The sequence below is a fragment of the Acipenser ruthenus genome, chromosome 19 (assembly GCF_902713425.1).
Source record: "Acipenser ruthenus chromosome 19, fAciRut3.2 maternal haplotype, whole genome shotgun sequence".
Classification (NCBI taxonomy): Eukaryota; Metazoa; Chordata; class Actinopteri; order Acipenseriformes; family Acipenseridae; genus Acipenser; species Acipenser ruthenus.
The window spans coordinates 2,283,076-2,299,254 of record NC_081207.1 but is presented as its reverse complement, the minus strand read 5'-3'; the positions used below and the strand labels follow the sequence as shown (position 1 = coordinate 2,299,254).

The window sequence follows — 16,179 nt, the reverse complement described above, 5'->3', positions numbered from 1 at the left end:
AGCTGTGGACAGTTGGGTAACTTTTTACTTTTAATTAAACAAACCGGGCGTGCACTTAGTGGCAGATTCAATGGCACATGGGATCCAAACGCGCATGTCAGTTGCAACACTGCTGCATGTTGGATAGTGGTCTCCTAGCAACAGTTGCAAACAAAACGCTCTGTTGCTAGGCTACATGTAGCAGAGGTCGCGAATGAGCTGAAATATAAAAGCACACAGAAACTTTTTTTTTTTACTGGAATTAAAACATGTCTGGAGAAAGTCATGAAACGATACCACAGCTAGAACTGGAATCCGTCATTGGATTTAACGGTAAGGGCGTTTTCCTCTTACTGCTATATTTTCTCCAAAAACCAGGCTTAGTCAGCTATGAGTAAAAGTTAATGTGAATTGCTTTTTATTTATTTATTTTTTTACTTTGTTTTGAATGTATCTTACTGATAAGGAACAGCGTTTTGTAGTTTGGGAGTAATAATAATAATAATAATAATAATAATAATAATAATAATAATAATAATAATAATAATAATAAGACGAAACCAGTTTTACTTCTGTAAAACTATAATTATTTTTATATTCTGCAAATGATTATATGTTCCAGCTTATATAAAAGAAATTTAAAGAGAAAAAATAATTATATGGCTTTATAATTATTTTTTCTTTCAATTAAACCTGAAATGTTAGAAAAGCACATGTTCCTACCAGCAGGATTTTTACTGATTCAGCTGCACAAAACAAATTCTTATAACCACCCATTTCACTTTCTCTAAACGTAAAGTTAATAAAATAGAAGTGTTTCTCTCTGTCTTCAGCCCTGATGTTAAACTACTGGCAGCAGTATTTTGGGGGCTTCTTTGATAGGTGAAATGGTCGAGTTTCAGTCCAGAGATGATAGACAAAGAGAAGGATCTTTTATTGGACTAACTGAAAACAAACTGACCTCAGAGGTCTCATCTTCAGGTGAATGTAGAAAAGCAAACCCCAAAAAGACAGCTGCCAGCAGATACTGGAAGTAAACACTGCAATTTTGAAAGCCATGCAGCCTGTATCTTAGACCACTATGAAGAATGGAAAACAAAACTAAATTAATTCCCCCCGTGTTCCCAGGACGGGTCCCCACTGGGTTGAACGTGCACCCAGACGGAGAGCACCTCGTTTACCCGCTGGGATGTACCATCATCATCCAGGCACTGAGAAACCGCAAGCAGGAATTTCTGCACGGACACACCAACAATGTCTCCTATGTCACTGTGTCCAGAAGTGGCCAATACATTGCCTCTGGACAAGTCACTTTCATGGGCTTCAAGGTGAAAACAGGCATGACTGTAAAACAGCAGCTTGGATAAACTTGCTGTGTTGCTGTGTATAGAGTACAACCCTGTATTTACCAGGCTTTAAATATCTTTAGGGTTACTGTTCCACGTTAATAGTAATGGTAGCCAAATGGCAACAGGGGGCATACACCTTTAGGGAGTGCATATTATGCAAATGTTGCATTCTGATGTAGAATGTTCATACAATTGTGATGGAACTTGTGATGTTACACCATTCTTACTGCAAAATACTGAGTCACTGATTAGAATAAAATACTACACTATATCCTAAACTGCAGTTTTTCAGGAGAGATCATTTTTTCCATTAGCACATTCAATGGACTACCAGTAGATGTGACTTCTCCACACAGTTAATGGAAGGCTGTTTTTTTATAGTGCATTTTCCTACCTCTTATTAGTACCATCAATGTTGTCACCCTTCTTCTGCCGAAGATATTTGAAATCTTTGCTTGTATTTTATATTATTATCACCGCAGGCTGATATTATCATCTGGGACTATTCCAAGCGAGAGATCCATGCCAGGCTGACCCTCCACAAAGCTAAAGTGGAATCGCTGGCATTCTCCCCAAACGACCTCTACCTGGTGTCTCTCGGAGGTCAGGATGATGGCAGGTGATCTTCTATATTGACAAGATTAACAATGCTCTTACTGTACCTTACACGTTTCAATCAGTCCTTCTTTCATTATATTTTGTGACATCATTATGTTATTTAGCCTTTGTTTTGTAAGACTGTGTTGCTTTATTGTTGTGTCTTTTAGCGTTGTTGTGTGGAATGTAGCTAAGGGGGAGGCAGTCTGTGGCAGCCCTGCTTCAGCTCCCAGTGCTGGAAACTGCCTGACTGTAAAATTTTCCAACAACAATGATGCCATCTTTATAACAGCCGGAAAGTAAGTATTACGTGCACAGACTCACACTGTTTTTGTTTTTTGTCCACAAAGTAACAATGAATAATTTCCTACCTGTACATGGATTCCTGTAAGTTTTCGTAATTTCCTTCACACAGTAGCACACTCCGTGTCTGGGACTTGGATCTTCCAAACAGAAAAATCCACCCCACAGAATGCCAAACCGGACAGCTGAAAAGGATTGTCACATGCCTTGAGGTAATATTAGTAACTTCTAAACTAGTGCAGTTCTCCTATTTAAGATGACACCAAGCTGTTATTGCTCAATACCGTGAAATAAACTTTTTTTTTTTTAATATATGATTCATCTGAAGTGGTATTTGTTGCTGAAAGCAAGTTCTGTGTGTTCATGAAAAACAGTAAAATGTTCATTCAAAAGAGATTGCTAAGCAAAAAACTAATTTAAAAAAATCCTATAACGCAATAGAGTTCTGCTATATTTATCTATTTAAAATATCGGATGCTTGTAACTAGGGGGATTTTTATGCCCCAGAATAAAGAAGTCAAGAAACTGGTTTGCAAAATGTTATTTTTTTTGTACTTTTAATGTTGTGATTTTTTTGTAGGTATCAGATGATGACAGTTTCTTCTTCTGTGGAACATCCAGTGGAGATATTCTTACAGTAAACCTGAAAACAAAGCTTCTTAATAGCTGTGCACCACAGAAGAAGAAATTCAGTCTGGTGAGTCAACTGTTCGATATGGGGAAGAGCGTGTGACGATCATAAAGCAGGTCACTTTTGCAGGATATCACATGGGTTTGATTCTGCCAAATGTGCAGCTATTTGTATATATTTTCAATGAATCTCAAAATAGGAGAATTCTCATGCCTCTTACAGAACACAAATGAGAAAGAGAATTACATTATTAAATTCATATACAATATTAGAAATAGTATCTGCATGTACAGCATTTTCTTTGGGAATATTATTAATTGCTTGCAGATCAAGAGGTGGAAAAAACATCTGCTTTTTATTTGCCTACAAAAACATCCGTTCTTTTCCGCAGGGGGTTACTGCGCTGAAGACACTGAAAACAGGAGACATGCTTGTTGGATCTGGAGATGGAGTAGTTTCTCTTTGCAAAGGAACACCTTTTAATGCAATAAAGTAAGCTTGAATGCATGTCAAAAGGCTAATAGTATTTATGGCATTGTAAATTAAGTTCTAAATTCTCAGAAGCCAAGTACTGTTGTATGTGTCTAGTGTTGGAGCCCTAAGTATGTGGATATCTGACAAGAGTTACTGTATGGTTGTGTAGCTTTTTTTGTTTTTTACTTTCCCTATGTCTTCAATGAGCCACTGTACGAGTCAGCTCCAGCTTTTGTTATTCACCAAAACATAGTGGATATATATTCCAAGCTCCATGAAAACGATTTTCTCGTATCAGATTAGAAGACCAAACTTACATTTCCCTTTTGTAAATGTATATATTTTTGCATAAAATGTGTTGTTTTGAAATTAAACTAATATGTTATTTTTTTCTTTCGTTTCCACGCTGTGTGAATATATTGAAAAATACATTTTTTTTTTTTTTTTTTTTTTTTTTAATGAAAGCATGTTTGATTAAGTCTTCATTTACCTTTTTTTTGTATAACCTAGAAAAGTTCAGCTGGTAGGTGGTGTGACTTCAATCTCGCTTAGAGGCCAAGGGCATCAGTTCTTTACTGGTTCGGATGCTGCACAGATATATCGGTTTAACTACACAGACTTTAAAGAAGAACTAGTCGGCACGTGCCACAACGAAGCTGTTCATGATATCTCCTTCCCTTTGTAAGTATCATTATTAATAATAATAATAATAATAATAATAATAATAATAATAATAATAATAATAATAATAGATCTGTACACGTTACTGTGTAAAGATGTGTAATTAATTTTTGGACCACAAGGTGGAGTCATGGAATACAAAAATAAAATACAAAGTTGCTTTCATTTTTTTTTTTTAATAATTTAAAACAGGCTGCAAAGATGATTTGTAATGATCAGCTGTTACAAAGATGGAGACTTTTGTTAGTTTCTAAGAAGTTTAAATTATATCATGAACTATGTAGAAATTTGCAGTATTATGAGGTAATAAACAAAAACAAAAAAAAAAACAAGAACAATGAAATTAATAAACACCGAGAAACAGAATCCCTGTGTATAACGGACCTTGGTACGTTCTTTCAAGCACTTCAGATTTGAAATGAAATTTTCATAAAACGCTTGCAGTGCTTCAGGTAAAGAATGCAATATGAGCATTGTTTTGTAACCAGAGCGCTTTCAGGTGTATGTTTCTAAGTGTTTGGTGGCTCTACCTCTAATCAAGCTGAGACTGGATTTATTGCACATTCTTTGCTTTGCCAGGCACTCGAGCGATGATTGCAAGACAAAGTACACTTGCAACTTGATTAGAGATAGCCATTGACCACTCAAAAACAAATTATGTCATTAAATCTAAGTAAAAAAAACAGACAAAAAGCTGTTATTACTGCATTTAATTTGTTTATGTAGATTGTTTGGTTTAAACATTTAGAATTTTTTGTCATTGAATTTCTGAGTGAAGTGTAGTTGCTGCTAAGTGGTTCCAGTGAGGATGTGACTTCTAATATCTTTCGCAGTGGCACTTCAGAGCTCTTTGCGACATGTTCCAAGAATGATATTCGAGTGTGGCATACTGACACCTGCAAGGAGCTGCTGCGTATCACAGTGCCCAACATGACCTGCCACGCTGTGGAGTTCATGCAGGATGGAAAGAGCATTATCAGCGGTGAGCAGCCACGTCTCACATTTTATTATTATACAATGTTTCATTAAAACACTTTTATTTATTCTTTTTCTATTGCTTTTGCTGAAACAAGCCAGCATGGTATTCCATTTAGATTGTGGATTTTATATGATTTATAGTGCACACAGTAGACTTCATGTACTTGTATTGGTGTCAGTGTTTCCTTGCAGAACCTATGACATGCATTCCACTCCCTGTGGTCCCCATTATCCCAGCTGCATGACATGTATTAAGAAATGCTTTATTAGTTGAACTGGATTATTATTATTTTTTTAGTATTGTTCCTATTTTGTTCCAAGACGATGTTACAAACTGGACAATAAAAATGTAATTATCTTCTTCTCTGTGAGATAATGAGTACATGTCTGGATTTTCCCATAGCTTGGAATGATGGGAAGATCCGCGTTTTTACCCCAGAGAGCGGCAAACTAATATACGCCATCAATAACGCCCACAGCATGGGAGTGACTGCCATTGCTGCCACCAGTGACTGTAAGAAGATTATCAGTGGAGGGGGAGAGGGACAGGTAAAGCACATGTAGAGCAAAGAGAGTGGGCTGCTTCAGCCTGGCAGCAAGCTGCATACCCCTACATTATGTGTGTGTGTGTTATTTAGTTAATTATGCACGACTTTTCAGTAGTGATTACACAGGCGCAGGCTACAAAGATTGGTTTATAATGGTACATGAAACTGTAAAGATCAAATGTTTCTCAGATGGAGACATTTATTGATTTCTTAGAAGTTATATTATGACCATGTTACATCATGACCTTTTATAAAGTGTATACAATTCATTCACTACTTACCGTTGCTGCTGCTTCCTTTGTGCTTGTGTAGGTATTGCTGCACGTTTCTTTTTAAACAAAATAGTGTGACAAAATGAAAGTCTCACCCGCTGTGCTGTTTTCCCTGTTTCAATAATAGCGGGGATTGAGAGGGATTTTAATGTGCATTGCATTATGACATTCAGACTGCAAAATGTAGGTGTTGCCCCGGAAAGCAGTGTAGTGCAGGAAATGTGCGAGCTGCCTTGGGCTGAAAATATCCAAACAAATGCAATTGTGTTTAAAAAATCAAACATGAGAGCACAGAGGCAGAGGCGACTACAGGAGGTAGATAACGTAGTAAAAGCCAAAGAATGGCTGTGTATACTGTAGACAGAGAAATGAGAAGCCAGATTGCCTGTAAGCGGCATCTTGATATCAAACTGCTGTATTCAATGCACATTGGCTGTGCCTTCCATGAGTATGTATCTGCCCATCATTTAATGTGCCTATCTGTCTAGGATTCTGTGTGACATTTTTATTTCCTTTGATTGATAGCTCTATGATACACAAGTAAAAATGCAAATAAAGGAAAAAAAGTGAATGGATTGCATGTGTTTACAAATGTCTAAAAGCTGTTTTTGCAGTATTTCGATTATAATTTAGTAAGTAAAAGAAAATCGGAAAAAAAACATGTTTATTTTTGCATGCTATTGTTGTATTTGATTGTATTTAATTAAGTGGTGGCTTTATTTTGCCTTTGTTTTTTTGTCATCCATCCTTTTATTTTGTAGGTGAGAGTTTGGGAAATTGGCAAAGGCTTCCAGAGGCTAATAGAAGCAATGAAGGAACACAAATCTTCTGTGTCCTGTATAAAAGTGAAGAGAAACAACACAGAGTGCGTCACTGCTAGCTCAGATGGGACTTGTATTATCTGGGATCTGGTGTATGTAAAACGCTTCTTTTGTGAACTCATTCAAGTGTTTAAGAAGAAAACTAACTTTCCCAGATTGAATTGTACCTTTTACTCGGTTTTCCTTGTTTTTTTTTTTTTTTTAAATAGGCGATTTGTGAGGAATCACATGGTCCTGTCGAATACGTTATTCAGATGTGTATGTTACCACACAGAGGAGTTTCAGATAATCACCAGTGGCTCAGACAGAAAGGTGAGGGTCTGGATAATGCTTTCTGTACCATTCCCTAATGCACTGCATCATGAAATACTGTCTGCCCCCTTTATAAAACGCAATACAATAATTTATTTAGCAGACGCCTTTATCCAAGGCGACTTAGAGACTAGGGTGTGTGAACTATGCATCAGCTGCAGAGTCACTTACAACAACGTCTCATCCGAAAGACAGAGCACAAGGAGGTTAAGTGAGCCAGGATTTGAACTGGGGACCTTCTGGTCCTTTTCTTTAACCACCGGACCACACAGCCTCCCCTAACAAGCTACTCTTACTTTTTAATCATTATCATAAAATGGACTAGTTCTGAGCCATACATCCATCATAAACTGAACAATATTGTATACAGTGCTTCTACAAAGTGGAAACTAATGCATTATGCTAAACATATTGCAGATTTATATTTTACCTAAATGCAGCATGCTGTATTATATTGCTTTTTTAAAAGCACTGAAAACCCTGCAGCTTCCACCCTATTGTGTTTAAAATCTCTGTTGTATCCCTGCAAATCCTATCTCTCCATCTTGTTAGTGTTTTGCTGTTTCTCAATCTCCTGGTCCTAATTCTGTGATTAGGCTTGTCCATCTGTTCCCTGTTCCCTGTTTTTTTGGGGGGGTTTACATCCAAAAATGAATTAGAGATAGTGCTGTGTTGTTGTTTGTGCATTTTAGTTTCAGGTTCAGTTAATTGGCTACTAAAGTAAAAACAAAACAAAAAAAGATTTTTTTTTTTTTTCTCATAGAACAAAAGTGGGTGTCATTAAATTGCAGACTGACTTCAGGATTCTGATGAAAAAAAAATACTAGTATTTACTAGTAGTATAAAGTATCTACTAGTATTTTGCTAATGTGTTTTGGGTCGATAGCAACATAGCAGTCATTGAAATGAAGGTGTGCTGTGAGTCCCTCTTCAGCTTCTTCTTCAGTGCAAACTCAAGGCATCCTGTTAGTGATTCTTAATCAGCAGAGGAAAGTGATTCTGAGTCATTGTATGCCATCAAGCGAACAGCTGATGTTTCATTTTTGTAAGGCTCTCCAGTGTTACTATTTTTAGCAGCGTACATGTTTGTGAATAATAACTGCTCATAGATTTCACAAGTTTTCAGATATATTCAGAAATGTGGCAGCGGTTCCTTGACACAGTCTCTTACCCCTGAGCACCTTTTTTATATGCAGCATATAAAAACATATATTCACTTTTCTTGACATGTAAACCGAAAATCTGATTCATTTACTGTAGCAAAACCCATACAGTCCAGTTGAGGACATAAAGTACACTGGTAAAAAGTATGAATCCTTTTAAATGTGTTTAATGGTCATAAACAAGGGCTGATCTGAAATTCCTGGCAACATATTGAGGGTATACCCTCTAATCTCAGGATGAAGCAACATAGATAATGATTTTAATAATGATGATGTTCTTTCCTGGGTCCTCGCAGCACCATCAGTCACTGTTAAGAATCTCATTGTTTTTCATGCATAGATTGGATACTGGGAAGTGTTTGATGGCTCACCAATTAGAGAACTTGAGGGCTCCCTGTCTGGATCCATTAACGGCATGGACATCTCACCTGACGGCACACACTTTGTTACTGGTAAGTGGCAGAGTCTTTAACATTGAGGTCATTGATATTAGAGTACAGATCATGTCATCGCTCATAATCTTAATCGAGCTTCACATCTAGTTTTTCGTTCTGTCCCACCTCTCCTCCCTCACCTGTTCTATGTGCTTGATCAGACCAGAACAGAGACTTCACAAGCAACAGGAAAACATGACCTAGCCTGTAAAATGAGTTGACCTTGATGTTTTAACATTGAAAAGGCATTTAGAAATTTCTGGCATCAGTAGACATGCTTGTTTTGCTGATAGATTGAGTCTTTTTTGGTAGACTGCGAGTGTGTTTCTTTCATGTTATAAAGCTGTGAACATCGGAAATGTAGAGGGATGGGCTATTCTTGTGGCATCGTTTTTTATGAATAAATCGTTACCCCTCTGCACAGTGCTCTACGGGTGTCAGTTATACTCAGATGATGTGCTTGCCCCTATCTCAAAGCAACCAAGACCCAGAAACCCAGAAAGAATTTTCCTTATCGCTTTAAAAATGTATTTAAATTAATTTTATAACACCTCACAAGCCCACGTAGGAAATATTAGCGTGGCTTGTAAAATGTTATCAGTACACAGAAGGCTTTAGGACAGGTCGCAGATTTTCTTTTTTTTTTTTTTTTAAACGGAATATGTTTGTGCAACACTGCAGTGTTAAGCACAGTACGGTTCTTCTTGATTCCCCAGGTGGTGATGACAAGCTGGTCAAGGTGTGGGGGTACAACGAAGGAGAGGTGACACATGTTGGCATTGGCCACAGTGGCAGCGTCACCCGCATAAAGGTGTGTCCCAATGCCAGATCCATCATCAGCATCAGTGCGGACGGGGCAATTCTCCGATGGAAATACCCCCTCCTCAGCTGAACAGGGAGCTGCAGCAGCACGGAGTACTACCACCCCCACTCTCACTGCTGGAAAACCTCACTGCTATTTAATAGCATCTCCATAAAAGCTGTTCTGCATGCGACAGCTGCATTTTATTTTGTGTAACTTATTGAATATATTGATTGTTTTAGCTTTTCAATAATAAACATCCTGTAGATAATGAAATAATACTTTGTGTCTTTATCGGTGAGTTCAGTTTACAATCTTGTCTAAAGGAGGGGAAGCTTGTCTTCATTCCTGTAGCCAGTTTGTTTATTGTCCTGCTCGCAATGGTAGAATTGTTTAAAAAGTCTTATTTTTTATACTGAAAGTTTTGTGCAAGTTCCTCTTACAGGGCATCCCCTGGGACTCGAGAAGAGACGAGGGAACAATCACAGCTTGCCTCTTGTCTAAATTCATTCTCATTTCAGTAGCTCAGAAACTAATTCAATAATTAATTGCATCTGCCTACAACCTCTGCCACTGTGAAGCTACATTAAGGCAGCCAAATGCCAGGGTTACAAAATAGGATAAAACGAATGCCCCCAGTCTGCTCTAAGTACTGAGCAGACCGGATTTTTATTTCAAGTCCCCAGTGCTGTCTACAGACAATTAGTGGGTGGCATAGATCAACAGCAGTAAAACATGTAATGCCACTTGCAACCAACATACATACAGAAAAGTCACCATGATGCAAGTGATGAAGAAAGCTTGGCTTCACCATTTGCGGTCAACAGTGTGATCAGCTTCTATTGGCCCCTAGCATAGAAGCATTGCCTTGTCACTGTATTGTCACCGCATCGCCACTGAATGATACTCAGTCTGTTCATCATGATGTTGATGTTATTCTTAACTCTTTTGTCAAGTGACCTTTTCTGGTTATATATCCCATGCTGATAAGCATCTCTTTAAACTACTTATAAGAAAATGTTCTATTTAAATTCCAGGATTACTGTGTTACTGGACACAGCATAGACCCCTCCCTGCACATGTACCTGCTTTAAAGAGAAAGCAATGTATGCTGTAAATTAGGCTGCTGCAGTCCAGACTGGCAGTCTCTCTGTGGAATTGAAGTATTCCACTACTGAATTCCATCTCAATGACAGTAGAAGTGACGATATTTAGGGACACACAGGGTTGCTGACGCCTTGGGCATGCGTCAGCTTCAAACCAGTAATTTATAACTCAGACAACATCTTTAATTGGCCATGTATTTGTGTCTAGACGTGAGTAGATTATTCATCCAGACAGTCTGTGTGGACAATAAGAAACCACTTTACATTGCAAGATAGTTATTTAGAAATTGCTTGATGTGCAATATTGGACAAATGGAAATGTTCATGGAAACACAATTACAATCTTTGTCCACCAGGTGGCATGTGTTCTATTTTATAAATCCTATAAGAAAACCACATTAACAAAATCTTTAGAGAACAAAACGCTTCATATTCAGATACAGATCTTTTTATTTACAACCTGGAGCACAACCCAGATCTGGACCTCACCTGACTTCGTAGAGGCAACTTTCAACACCCATGGGTTAGACGGGGCGGGGTGTACGGGTACTTTTTTTTCCCCATGACAGCTGTTGAAGGCTGCTCAAGCTTGCACCATTACCTTTCTCGTTGATCTGACTGCAAAATGGACCGGCTGGAATGCCTTGACCCGTGCCGGTTCTCAGTTCTGACCGCCAGCAGCAGTGTTTCACTGTCTAACTTGATGCAGCGTCCACAGCGCATAAGAACGCAGACGCACATACAGGCACGGCACAGCACCTTTTCAAACTAAACCAGGCTAATAGGATTCAGAGTAGGAGGTGCAAGATCCACCAAACAGAAACATTCACTCGCGCTGGAGTACAGTGAGAGAGAGAGAGAGAGAGAGAGAGAGAGAGAGAGAGAGAGAGAGAGAGAGAGAGAGAGAGAGAGAGAGAGAGAGAGAGAGAGAGAGAGAGAGAGAGAGAGGCACTGCGAGCTGCTTACAGCGTACAACTCATCTTTCCAGTTTTTCCAGGTCGGGGTAAGAATTATCGGAATGCCGTGGTCCGGGGGAGAGCACCCATTCATATCTGGTTCTGCAGTGCCTTGGCACCAACACGGTGCCAGTGTACGTTCGTGTTGGTTGAATTCACGAGGAAGAAGTTGATTCGTTTATTAAGAAGGAGTAAAGAACGGGTAATGGGGCTTGTTTCGATTTAAACAACAACAGCACAAATAATAATAATACAACACAATTACAAATAAAAATGGATAACCAGAGAGAGGAACGAATGTCAATGTCAATTAAAAACAAAGTGCCGAAACGCAAAGAAAAGCAACACAAATCCAGGAAGCTGTCAAGAAGGAAATCACTGAAATCGGTGGGGAACTTCATGAACAGGATCTTGAAAACTTTAAGCACTTTGGCTCACTTTGGAGACCTGAACCCGGCAGAGGCAGAGGACGATGACGGGGGGTTTCGGGCCAGCACAGCACCTTGCACCTTACCTGCCAACTCGGGACACCTGAAGGAAGAACGCCGGGCTGTTTCAACTGCGGAAAACCCAGTTAAAAAGAGTTTGACGCTGTCAGCCCAGGACTCTATCAAAGAGAGACTGTCTTGGTGCTTTGGGGATAGGATCCCTGGCGTGCTGGGGTTGAAAAACCATGGCAACACCTGTTTTATGAACGCAATCGTCCAGTGCCTGAGCAATACTGACCTTTTTGCCGAATATCTCGGCTTGGAGCACTACAAAGTCGACTTAAGCCAAAGGGAAGTTAATGGCATGTTGAAAAACGATGATGTACCACAAGTCAAGGGCGAGGTTACGAAACAGTTAGCATCCTTAATGAGGGCGCTTTGGACGCTGGACTACACCCCGCAACTTTCCGTGGAATTCAAGGTAGGCACAGCAGTGTGGAGTTAACACTGCCAGCAACTGTAGCAATGTAACTGCAGGGAAACTGTACCTAGTCTGACTCATAGTGCGTGTGTATATATCGTGTTGGTTATGTTTTGCCCCGTTTTATAAATATTTACAGAAACAGGTGCACAAGTTTACATTTGCAGCTTTCAGGGCTGTGATTAATGCGGACACGCATTCAACATTTATGGACTTTAGCGTTACAAAATACAGTTAGTTGACACATGCAAATAATTAATACGAGTCATTATAATGGTTTGTGCTGCAGCGGGCTTCGGTGTCTTGGATACGTCACCAAACACAGGATTTGCGTTATTAACCTTTAGTGGCTGCGCTTTTTTTGAAATGCCTTCGTGCATTTCCGTGAGCGAACACGGGTAAACTGTAGCGTAACTAGGAAAGCACGAGCGGTCGCTTGTCAATATTCAATGAGAGTGGCAGCGCGCATTCCAGAGAGCGAAGTCCATGCATGTTGACAGGCGAGATGTTAAATGTGTGAGTCCGCCAGACACCCTGTCTGCACCCTTGTATGCTCGAGCTAGACAGAGTTTGTTTAATCTAATGATGTATCAGGTTATGTATTTTGCCATTTGTAACGCTGTAGCCTATAAACATTGTCGGCTTGTAAATTTGCAGTAACAATGTGACCTTTACATAAATGCAGTATTATTTAATCATGGCATCTTGGAAAGCTGTCGTTAACTCAACAAACATTTTTAGAAAGCGTATGTTTTTTTCTTGTTTTTTTTTTTTTTTTTGGTGGGGGGGATAATTTGAGAGTGGAATCGGAATTGTGTTATCATAATGATTATGATTAAAAAACAGTACTATAATAATAATAATAATAATAATAATAATAATAATAATAATAATAATAATAATAATAATAATACACATTTTAATGAATATGTGTATATCCCTGGTGAAAGAGCTCCTGTCTGTAATTAAGTGATTTATGGGTTATATTTTCATAAGAACTATTATTTTTATAAGAATAAGAAAGTTTACAAACGAGAGGAGGCCATTCAGCCCATCTTGCTCGTTTGGTTGTTAGTAGCTTATTGATCGAGAATCTCATCAAGCAGCTTCTTGAAGGATCCCAGGATGTCAGCTTCAACAAAATTACGGGGGAGTTGGTTCCAGACCTTCACAATTCTCTGTGTAAAAATGTGCCTCCTGTTTTATATCCTAGTGTAGTAGTTAATATCATGCTAAAAAAAAAAAAAAGAAAGAAAATGCATGTTGCTACATGTGTTTCTTTCAAAACTGCACATTCAACACCTTGGTAGCTAATGTGAGGTGTATGGAATTATGTTGTCACCTCGAACACTTTAAACTTGCACCCTGTGCCTCCTGTATCATTGTCCTACCATGACGAGATTACCAGTTTTAATCTCCATTAACCCATTCAGTGCCATTGTCCTCATTTGAGGACAGGCTACTTTAGTCATTTTTAGGACCTTTTTTAACTGGCATCTATCTGTTATTTTATTTTTATAACTATGTTGTTCTGATAACTTACTCTAGTTTTGTTAACCGTAAAAGTTAATTCGAAATGTAATGTATCAGATTACATAAATATAGCTTGTGTTCTGATTTTTTTTTAAAGAAAATGTATTTTGGGACTTAATGGGTTGATGCATGTTTCTTTTGTTCAGCAATTACATGTGTTTTCATTTTTTTTATATATCAGTTTGCTTGAAACAAAAAATGTACAGTGTGATTACAAACTGAGAAGAGATGCAGTCTCCACACTGCAGTCTCCAGCACTCTGCCTGCCTTGCACACTGCAGTCTCCAGCACTCTGCAGTCTCCAGCACTCTGCCTGCCTTGCACTCTGCAGTCTCCAGCACTCTGCCTGCCTTGCACTCTGCAGTCTCCAGCACTCTGCCTGCCTTGCACTATGCAGTCTCCAGCACTCTGCCTGCCTTGCACTATGCAGTCTCCAGCACTCTGCCTGCCTTGTGGGTTGTTTTAATTGAGCCCTCGGGCCATTCTAGGGAGCTAGAAGGAAAGAACACCTTTAAAGTCAGAATTATTTAGTGTGGTACATTCAAAGAGCAGTTTTCTGTGCAGACTCCCCTGACTTTGGCCTGTGAGGATTTTCACTTAACTGAAAATGTATTTTAAACAGGTCTTGGGTGTGTTTTGGAAAGCACACGCTCTCTGAAGCACACTCCAGAGTCTCAATGGACCCTGCAGGTTCTACCAGTACATCGTAGTTCTGAGCTGCGTGTTAGAACATAACTCAAAGCTGTTATAAAAAAAAAACAAACGTTTTTGTTCTTAGGAAAATCATTTTTGTCCCGATTAATTCCTTACTTACAGAGCGTTCCCCTGTGTGCGCCCGCCCTAAGGATGCTTTTCAATAATTCCAACTTTAAAGACAGGATTCAATTCAATTTAAATTAAGGGCCTTACTAGTCACGTTCTCCCTTAATAGAAAATGAAAAGGCACCTTTATAAATGTATTATTGCCAGAATTATAATTTTTTCCCAAAGAAAAATAATAGTGTAGTGTATTTCAGTTATTAATAGTGCTCATACTCATAATTGCCTTTAAGAAGTATGACATAAATACATTAATTAACAACTGATCCTTGGTAGGGCATCAAAAATGTCAGTGCCCTGAATGACAGAAAAATGTGCGTCCAATCCGCTAGTAAAACTCAGTGTGGAAGTTAATTGCCATTGATTGGTTGCTCAGTTGTAAAGGTGAGGGAAGGACCGCTTTTCTTGTTTTGAAATCACATTAATGAATGGATTTATTGAACACCTGTCTAAAAATACTTCTTAAAGGCAGTTGCAAGTATCAGCACAGCCCTAGTTATTCATATATTATTAAATCATGTTTTGAGCTAAGATGCAGTGCATTTTGAACTCTAAGATACCTCTACTAGTTTGACTAGGAGAGTCATTCTTGTAGCTGGTTTACAGACAGTTCCCCTATGAACCCAGGGACCGAGGGCTAGTGGTTTTAATAGATTTCAAGGAAGGGTAAATTAAAAACAGCAGGACGCAGCACATCTTGTCTTCGTGGCATCCTTCAAATCATTTTGTATTTCCCCACAGTAGCAGTTCGGAATGGTTCAAGCCACCTTGTAGCATTGCTGTTGGTCTATTAGACAATTCTAGAAGTCTTTTCACATTCCCTGCCCTGGGTTTCCACCATTGCAGTTCTAACCCAGGCCACAGCTGAGACAGGAGTTTCCATGGGTGTATGTCAGTGCCAGCTCTCATGGCACTGTGGGAGGTAAACTGTGTTCAGTATAGTTTCCAAGTCACTTTAACCATCCTACACATCTGTAAGGTTTTAAGACCTACATGACTGATGAAGGTGGTTTGAGTTGAGTGTAAAGTGACTTTACTAACAGGAAACTGCGATTTCAAATGTTTGGGGAATAAAGGGAATATAACACTATACCCCCCGAGCGGTTTTGTATTGACTAATTTGGTACTCCACAACTAGTTGCTAGTGAGGAACACAGCTGTGGCTGGCTGTTCTGGGAATAAGTTCAATGCTCAGGAATAGTACTTCCATTACAATGAGGATCTTCTTCAAGGGAATAAAAACCGAATTCTCTCGATTATGGTTGTCTAATGGCATTTTAATAGACTCAAATAAGCCTTGGGTTTAATTACAGTCTTTTGTCTCAGTCTCAGAGATACTCCCATAATAATAACGGAGATTATTTGAAGAATCTGATGGCCTTGTGCTCTATTTCTACCAGCTGTTCTCAGTTAAGACTGGTAATTGTTATTTAAATTGTGATCCTTGCATGAAAATGCAGCAAAATGAACTTATATTAAATTATCTGTTTGCCATAGATTTATTCAGAACTA

The 16,179-nt window shown here is 38.8% G+C and overlaps 2 protein-coding genes across 4 annotated transcripts in view; both read left to right on the top strand.

The window, feature by feature from the left end:
* Positions 1 to 167: 167 nt before the first annotated feature.
* Positions 168 to 9,617, top strand: LOC117424771 (cilia- and flagella-associated protein 52-like). The gene is made up of 14 exons (XM_034041476.3): positions 168 to 312; positions 1,108 to 1,307; positions 1,811 to 1,947; positions 2,096 to 2,224; positions 2,341 to 2,440; positions 2,809 to 2,925; positions 3,251 to 3,351; positions 3,844 to 4,014; positions 4,848 to 4,996; positions 5,396 to 5,541; positions 6,574 to 6,725; positions 6,843 to 6,945; positions 8,449 to 8,560; positions 9,259 to 9,617. The coding sequence occupies exons 1-14, from the start codon at positions 249 to 251 to the stop codon at positions 9,432 to 9,434; spliced, it is 1,857 nt and encodes a 618-aa protein (XP_033897367.3). The 5' UTR covers positions 168 to 248; the 3' UTR covers positions 9,435 to 9,617.
* A 1,747-nt stretch (positions 9,618 to 11,364) lies between these two features.
* LOC117424553 (ubiquitin carboxyl-terminal hydrolase 43-like) overlaps positions 11,365 to 16,179 on the top strand; it is an 88,623-nt gene continuing 83,808 nt past the window's right edge. For all 3 annotated transcript variants that reach the window (XM_034040992.3, XM_034040991.3, XM_034040990.3), the window contains exon 1: positions 11,365 to 12,315. In XM_034040992.3, the coding sequence (XP_033896883.3) occupies positions 11,680 to 12,315 (636 nt within the window). In that variant the 5' untranslated portion in view covers positions 11,365 to 11,679. The remainder of the gene's footprint in view (positions 12,316 to 16,179) is intronic.